The 9,220-nt window shown below is 34.9% G+C and overlaps 1 protein-coding gene across 1 annotated transcript; it reads left to right on the top strand.

Moving 5' to 3' along the window:
- The first annotated feature begins 6,113 nt into the window (after positions 1-6,113).
- Positions 6,114-7,505, top strand: LOC140815000 (phospholipase A(1) DAD1, chloroplastic-like). The gene has a single exon (XM_073174096.1). It carries the CDS (start codon positions 6,176-6,178, stop codon positions 7,499-7,501), a length of 1,326 nt encoding a protein of 441 aa, XP_073030197.1. The 5' UTR covers positions 6,114-6,175; the 3' UTR covers positions 7,502-7,505.
- Positions 7,506-9,220: the final 1,715 nt, after the last annotated feature.

The raw sequence follows: 9,220 nt of genomic DNA, 5'->3' as shown, positions 1-9,220 counted from the left end.
AAGGTAGATTTGATCACGATTTTAGATAAAGATTTGATTCAGAATCAACGCGATTTGATACACGATCAGGATAGCAGCCAACCCCTATAAATAGGAGGGCATGGATCTCGAAAATTCACACCATTTTACACCTCATATTTTCGAGAATTGTGCCTCTAGTTCCTTAGGATATTTTTCGAGCACAGCGAAGCGCTGCCGCAGTCCAGCCACCGGAGTTTTCACGTTTTTCTCATCAAGAATTAAGGTAAGTAGGCTTGTTTTAAATTGTGTATTTTTCGGTGCATGAATTTTTCGGTTTTTGAAATTTCGGTCGAGTACAATTCTTCGTCTACCCCTTCTGGTTATGATTTCTGCATGGGTTTTATGGGGACACTGTGAGGATTCAACTTGATATGGAAGTGAATCCCAACTATGATATGACCCTCATACGGTGGGGATATAACCGATTCGGCCTCGTCCCCTTAGAGGAATAAAAATTAGGGACTGACGTCAGTAAACCATTGAAAGTAGAGGAATCTCAGTGTCAGGTCAAGGATATGAATGTGGTATGAGTCAAAGTATGCGTGGTGTGTGTGTATGTGTTTCGAATTTTCTATGCATTTTGTTGTGTACTCGAACGGCCCCCACTTGCTGAGTATTTCCCAAAATACTCACCCCTTACAACCTTCCCAGATAAATCCGAAGATAAATCAGAGGAGCAGGTTGAGCAAGAAGAGTCGGATAAATTTTGGGGCTGGTGAAATTATTTTAATACCGAGAATTATGCTGCAAAGATTTTAGAATTTAGTAGGTTTATTCAATTGTAAACGCTTCCGCAATTTATTCAATTTATTCAGTGGTAAAGACATTGGTTGTTTTTGCGAATTTATGAAATAAACTGGTTTCGGTTTAAACTGTGCTACGAGGCTGGTCGTTTTTCGATTTTGTGATTGATAAGCGACGCCGGTGTCAATCCCGAGTTTCGGGGCGTGACATTTTTCATAAAAAATATACATTTTTACCGCCTTCATTATAGCAAATTGATATTGGACAAGAATTATGTCAATATCAAGGTGTCCAAATTAGGGGTGGATTATTATACTGTACAGTACGAACATTACGATATAAAAAATTCATACCGAAATCGTACCGAAATTTTGGTACGAATACCTAACATATCGATTATACCGAAATTATATGGTATACCAAAAATTTCGATACGGTATCGATGTATACCGATTTATACCGAAAAAACCTTATATTTTTAAAATTTTATTAATTTATCGTCTTAAAATATTATATATATTTTTCGGTATTTAGGTATTCTAGCATATATCGAAATTTTTAAATTGCATACTGGTATCGTACCGAAAAATTCGGTTTTTTTCCTCACCCCTAGTTCAAATTGGTTGAGAATGCAAGCACTTGAACAATTATCATATATATGATTTATTCGACCAACACATTCTCGGACGATTGTTTAATTTCGTAGCCTTTCCGAAGGGCTGAGATAAAATGTTCACGATCACTCTAGCTAATCTTTCGAATATTTTTATCAGAACATTTGCAACCATAACATTAATGTTGGTAGATTTCCACTCCTAGCATAGTCAACCAACGTTGCATTCCATTAATTCTCTTAAAGGTATAAATGTTTGGTATTAACCGTATGATACACGAAGGAAACACGCGATGAGACTTCTTCTATGGTGAGATTATAAAATAATCGCGTTGTATCGATTTTGTTCTACATTGATTGAAAATGATTATAAATGGTTGTAATAAAATAAAGATCCTAATATGTGATACGGATCAACCCTACCGATATTCACAATAAAAAGTAATATTTTTTTATGGATTACTCAAATAAGAGATCTGTCTCACAAATATGACCCGTGAGACCGTCTCACACAAGTTTTTGTCTTATACAAATCAAAATATTTGAGTTGCACTGATACCATTATTTGGGCTAAAATATTTGAATTATGCCCCCAATGTCAATATTGTGCAAACAACCATCAACTATAAATTTTGATATAACACTACGCTTGACAGTACGATAAGCATTAGTGTCAATGCCATCGATTGTGATGAGAGTAATTAGTGGAAAATGTACATAGTGTCATAACTGCTTTTGCTAAAAATGCGATCAACATGTGATGTTTATATTGTTATATAGACTAAAAGACTTTACTTGCATCTTTAGCACCAATTACAACTTCTGATAAACAGTCGATTTTATGAATAATTACACACACATATGTATAGAACAACCGTTAGATTAGAGTGCTTATCAAATGTCGTCGATAGAAATAATCGAAGCATGTAATAGGATCTTTCAATTTTTGATAATCGAAAAATAAATACGTAAGTAATCAAATAAATAAGAATATGAAAGGGTATTGACAACTTGTCGTATAAGTAGAAACATTGATAAATCAAAAAGTGTGTTCCAAAGTGTAAGGACAAGAGCCACGTCACACTGAAAACTACAGACTCTCCGTCCACTAATTAAATATGAGGAGTCTAATTAATTAATTATTAAAAAAGCGGCCAAAATAATATCTGTTATTCCCATCTCTGACGTCATCGTTGGACCCTCCAGGCTCCTAAGCGCTACCCAGTCAATATACAGTATCCCCATTTTGGCGGTTTCTCTCTCCGAGTCTGTTTTTTTTTTTTTTTTTTTAATATATATATATATATCGAGATATCCTTTCTTTATTGATATTTATGATTAGGCGAGTTTTGTTTGAGGTATATAAATTTCTTTGAATTTATTAGAAATTAAAATATTTTATATTATATATTTAATATTGTTATCTTTTGAAATTATTTTTTTTAAATTATTTTTCAACTCAAATTCATTTTTTGAAATTAATTTTTTTTCCATGCAAAAGCAACATTAAATTATTTATAATAAATTTAACCAAAACTCACCTCATGTTTAGGGATGGCAACTTTCCCCACAGGTTTAAGGCCCCGCAGGGAAAACCCGAAACGGAGATAGGGATCCTCGATTTTTTCGGGTTTGGGTTCGGGGATGGAGATTTTTTTAAATCCCCGATGTATTTCGGGACGGGTATGAGATTACTATCCTCATCCACGAAATCCTCGAACCCGCCTCGAAAATAATATCAATAATAAAATAATAGGATTATTAACATTAATAATATAATAATATTATTATTATTTTTTAAAATATTGATAATCTTATTATTATTAATATTGATATTGATATTAATATTAATATTATCTCTAATAATTATAGATAATAATAACTTTTGGTTTGAGAAAATCTCCAATTCGTCATCGTTTTGTCATATTAATATTTTTGAAACGGAGATGAGGACGAGAATGAGAAGTTGATCCCCGAAGTTTCGGGTTTGGAGATTCCCCGAACCCGAAAAAGCAGGGATCGGGGCGGGGATGAGGGGTGGGGATGGAATTCGGAGATGGGGATGGTAATGGCAAACCCACCCCTGCCCCGGCCCATTGCCATCCCTACTCATATTATTATCATTTCACCGACATTTTGTTATTGGTAGTTAGAAAATGTCAGAAATACAAGTCATGTTTGGTTTGGGTTTGGATAGTTCCTAGCAACATTAGTTTTGGGTAAATATGTATAAAAAAAAAAACTTTCATTATATTTTTTGGAATATATAAAAATTATATATATATTAATTGTTTTATTCAAGAATGAAATTTAATTATCGAAGTCAACTAGGTAAAAATGGGTCACATGGATAAGAGAAAAATTATTTCGAAATTTTAAAATACAACGATCAAAGTGATGGCAAAAATTTGTGTGAGACGGTCTCACGGGTCGTATTTGTGAGACGAATATCTTATTTGGGTCATCCATTAAAAAATATTATTTTTTATGCTATAAGTATTATTTTTTATTGTGAATATGGGTAGGGTTGACCCGTTTCACAGATTAGTATCTGTGAGACGGTCTGACATGAGATCTACTCTAAGGTGATAAATTAGAATATAATAAAATAGTATGTTCTTTCTGAAAAGTGATAAAAAAAAAGTTATATTATATATATGATCTAAAAAAAAAGTTATATTATATATATGATCTAACGCTTGACGTTTTATCAAAAACTATAGTTGGTGGCAATAATGCAACTCAAACCTTTAAATTGTATAGCATCTCAAGCCTTATGTGCCTAGCTACTACTCTCTCAGAATCAACAATCTCTCTCTCAATAAGTACAATCCTTGAAATTCATGAAAATTAAACATATGACGTTAACTTTGAAAAACAATTGTATAATCTAGTAGTTGTCATTTTATCATAAACTATATTTTGTAATAACATTACAATTCAAATATTTTAAACAATTAAAGCTTATAATAGAATAATATAGGGAAACAAGCTTTCATTGTTATGTTTGTTTCCATTATAAATAATTGTCAAATATCATTTTTACGAACAAGGGAATTCGATATACATTTTTGAGTTCAAGAGCTAGCAGTTGGTCAAGGCCGATTGTTCCACGCCTCTTCCGATGACCTTCGAATTAATTCTTTTTCTGATTCTGGTTGGGCAGCATGCCTAGACACACGTAGATCTCACTGATTTTTGTATTTTTCTTTTTTTTTTTTGACGATTCTTTGGTATCCTAGAAATCTAAGAAACAACGGACTGTCTCTCGGTCATCTGCAGTGACGGAATATCAAGCAATGACTAGTGTTACTGCTCAATTCACTTCTCAAGTACATGCAAGTTGCTCAAGATGAACAAGCCACTCTCTTTTGTTACAATCAATCTACAATGCACATTGCTTCCAATCCGGTATTCCATGAAATGACCAAGCATGATGAAATCGATTGTCATTTGGTTCGAGAAAAATTTCATGTCAAAAATATTACTTTTATTGTAAATATGTACATCGTTGACCTGTTTCACGAATAAAGATATGTAAGACTATCTTACAAGAAAATATGTAATTAAAATCCTTCACAATTACTATGAGATTGAAAGGATATTTGAAAAAGAATTTAGGCAAAACACTATAATATTTATACCACATATACATAATACACGGAAGGTTCGATCCTGGGTGTGGGGGCAGTGCCCACACTCAGGATCAAGGGTTGAGATTCATATCATGGAGAATAAAAAAATTAAAAAAAAAAAAATTGGGCCAGAATTTTTTCTGGCCCTTGGATTACCCCTGCAGGCAGTATACTCCTATAACATGAATTCGTCATATATATAAATATATATATGTATATATATATATATATATATAAATAGATTATCAATTTATTGTTTATCTATAACTATCTTATCTAAACAAAATATTGTTTATCTTTATCTATGTTCTTAAATTTTTTAAATGATCAAATCAGTTTAAAATTTTAAAAATATTATAAAAAATTATTTTAACTTTTTTCCATTTTGGTATCATCTCTAGACCTTTAAAAAAACATTATTTAATATAAAAATTTAATATGTTTGAATGCATCGCCTGTGAAAGGATATTAGTATGTATTTGAAGAAAATATAATTTGAAAACATAATTTAAAAACTACTAGAGATTAAGTGGACACGGAGTTATGAGTAGTTAAAAAATGTAGAGCAAGTTATAGTCCAACCTTTTTTTTTATTATTACAACACATGCAGGGATTAGAACTCGAAGAGTTAGCTAATCTGACAGAGGACGAGACCACTAGACTACAAGCTCGGTCTCATAGTACACCTTATTTTGATCACTATTTTTATTATCTTGTGGATTAGTATTGGAAGATCACTTGCATAGACACGTATATCCGTATATACACACAACAAACTACATATTTAAATCATGACTAGGTTTTCCGTGAGACGAGTCGATCGACAAATAGCTGGTGTGAAAAATAACATTCGGGTAGGAAACCAGTCTCACAGAATTAAACTTTGTGATGATATTACAATGGATTAAATTTCATATCTAAATATGAATAACTATAAAATGTCATCGTCAATCAAGATATGAACCAAATTATTTGACGTAAGTTCGCGTTCCTACTGTTTGCTCATTCCACGCACCCTTTAGTGCCATTATAAAAGGGCAATCCCAACCTCCCTATTTTCTTGCAAATTCAAGAGTCCCACAGCACAATTGAATAATATCTCAGCCACTACGCTGCCCTACCCCCACCCAACTCAACCCCATTTCCTAACAAAAATCAAACATGCGCATTTCATCTATTAAAAGCGTACGGCCATGCACCTCATCGAGCGTACAATTCGAGCTCCCCATTGCCTTTAATACAAGACCCACCAAGAAAAACTCGAGCGTTGCTCTTCGAACCCAGAAAAGTTACTTAAAATGCGGATTTAGTATTAATGGATCCAAGAACTTGTCCTTGATGGAACCAGCCAAGGTTAGCAAGAGGTGGAGGGAGTACCAAGGGATCAAGAACTGGGAAGGACTACTCGACCCACTCGACGACAATTTACGACGCGAGATCATTCGTTATGGGAACTTCATCGAGGCAACGTACCAGTCATACAATTTGGACATTTCATCTCCCTTGTATGGTACTTGTCGTTACTCTAAAAGAGACCTACTCGATGAATCGGGATTTAGCAAAACGGGTTATAGAGTTTGTAGGAATCTGACCGCCAACTCCGGGATACGATTTCCGCGATGGATGCCAACATGGATGGCCATGCAATCCAGCTGGATCGGTTACGTGGCGGTTTGCCAGAACAAGAAAGAGATCGCCAGGCTCGGCAGACGGGACGTGGTGATTGCTTTGCGTGGCACGGTCACTTGTCTCGAATGGCTAGAAAATCTGAGGGCAACCTTAACTCCCCTCTCTGGCACGGGCAACGGTTCTGGTTCCGACAGTTATCCCGATCCCGACTCGGAAGTACCGATGGTGGAGAGTGGATTTTTAAGTTTATACACCTCCACGTTTGAAAACCGGCCAAGTTTACAAACTCTACTGAAACAGGAGATATCACGAATCCTGGAAAAATACAGGAATGAACCACTGAGCTTCACCATCACCGGCCACTCCCTAGGGGCGGCTTTGGCTACTGTCGCTGCCTACGACATCAAAAACACTTTTGGAAACTCTCCCCTTGTCACCGTCATCTCCTTCGCGGGGCCTAGAGTCGGGAACTGGAGCTTCAGATGTGAGCTGGAGAAGCAAGGCACCAAAATCTTGCGCATTGTCAACTCTGACGATCTCATTACCAAAGTCCCAGGATTCGTCATAGAAAATAACGAACAGAATCAGTTTTCAGACAATTCTTCATCCAACAACGCTGCGGCGGGTCTTGGCGGATGGGTTCATAAGCTGGTGGAGGATATGCAATGGGTCTACGCCGATGTTGGCTGCGAGCTGCGGCTGAGCAGCCGTGACTCGCCGTACTTAAGTGGCATCAACATTGCCACGTGCCACGATCTCAAGACGTATCTTCATCTCGTTGACGGATTTGTGGGTTCAAACTGTCCCTTCCGGGCCACAGCAAGAAAAATAATTAACAAAAACCTCGGCACCGGATAATTAATTAAGTTCCCTTTTTACGTGGAAAATTTGGTACATAAAAAAAAGAAAAAAAAAGAAGAAATTTTGTATATAATTTTTAAAAAAAAAGTTACTGGTTTTGTTTACCCTAAAAGTACAATATCCACACAATTACTAATGCCGTCCTGGAAGGATGCAATTATTGACTTTTTAGTGTCCCATCATGCTCAAGAACAGCACATATAGAATCCGTATGGACCTGCGTTTGTATAATATTACACTCTTCGTCCCACATACAAATTATTACAATCATGCAATTATTTACGTATTGGAATTGCGAGACATGTACTTTTGTTTACACCTGGCTTTTTGACCAACGAGACCAAATATCCCGATTTTAGGAACATCTCCACTACATCTAATTTCAGTCTTAGCCTTTTGTCTATGATTAATGTGAAACTAATCCGATGCTGACTTGTTGATACAACACTAACATAAATAACGTCATGTCAGCACTTACGATGAAAAACTAAAATTAATATACTATTTAAACCAAAATTTGACATTATAAAATCGCAAAATAACATATATAAAAAAGACCAAAATGAATGCAACTTTCCCTTACATATATCATTTCATATTTGATGTGGGAATAACAAATAATAATCTCCTCTTATATACACATGATTTTTGTGAGAGATATTTCAATAATTTTTTTTTTTACAAGGATGTAAATTGATGGGTGAATTTATGGTACTTGAGTTTCCTAGTCCACAAGTAATGTGTTGTGCCACGTAGACGTTGTAGTGACCTAATTGGAAATGTTGGACGGTACTAAAAAAGTCTAATTTTGTTCTATTGATGGAATTTTAGGAGAATTGCATACCACCGACCCGCTTCCATGACAAGACACTTAAATACTAATCATGCCTAACCAAGCTCACCTCCGTCCATATATATTAATTTGAACAGGATCTTATGTGATATCGTCTTACGGATTATAATCTGTGAGACGAGTCAACTCTACCCATATTCACAATAAAAAGTAATACTCTTACAATAAAAAGTAATATTTTTTCATGAGTGACCCAAATAAGAGATATGTCTCATAAATACGACCCGTGAGACCGTCTCACACAAGTTTTTGCCAATTAAGTTTATGTCCATTATGTAAGCACCGCTAAGATAACATCAATTTATTAAATATACAGTTTTAGCTCATCCAATACGTAATCACCTCAGTGGTGAGTGTCCATAAGATCACGCGCACACATACACACACAAGTGTGTGTCTGAGCTAACTATACTCGAGCTGGATTTTAGTTTGGCTGCAATACTCAATGTTTACGAACAAAATCGAGTTTTGACGAAGCCACTTACAAGCAATCGATCTATATTAGGGGGAAAACACCCGTTGTAAGCTAGAGATATAAATTTCTTCTGTTTCTAAAAATATGCCTGTATTCTTCAAGAACTAATTTTTGTTATATTTTTGCTAACTACTTTACTTGTATGTGTCTTTATTTTTTCATTGTGAATTTATTTTTTAGTCTCTCCGCTGCTAAAACCTAATGTAAATTGTTTTACTTCGTGTACTTTTAATTATGGGACAAACAAGTATTTATTACACTGTAAAAAAAGGGTTAAAAAATTGATTGATTGTTTATTTCAAAAGTAGACATTTAATTCCGGGCCACGACTTCGGTTTCATAGTCCATACATGCAAAATCGGGCCTCCGTCCAGATATACCCATATTA

Source organism: Primulina eburnea, chromosome 15, assembly GCF_022965805.1.
Source record: "Primulina eburnea isolate SZY01 chromosome 15, ASM2296580v1, whole genome shotgun sequence".
Classification (NCBI taxonomy): domain Eukaryota; kingdom Viridiplantae; phylum Streptophyta; class Magnoliopsida; order Lamiales; family Gesneriaceae; genus Primulina; species Primulina eburnea.
Note: the sequence above shows the minus strand (reverse complement) of the source record. Positions and strands in the feature narration are given on the sequence as shown.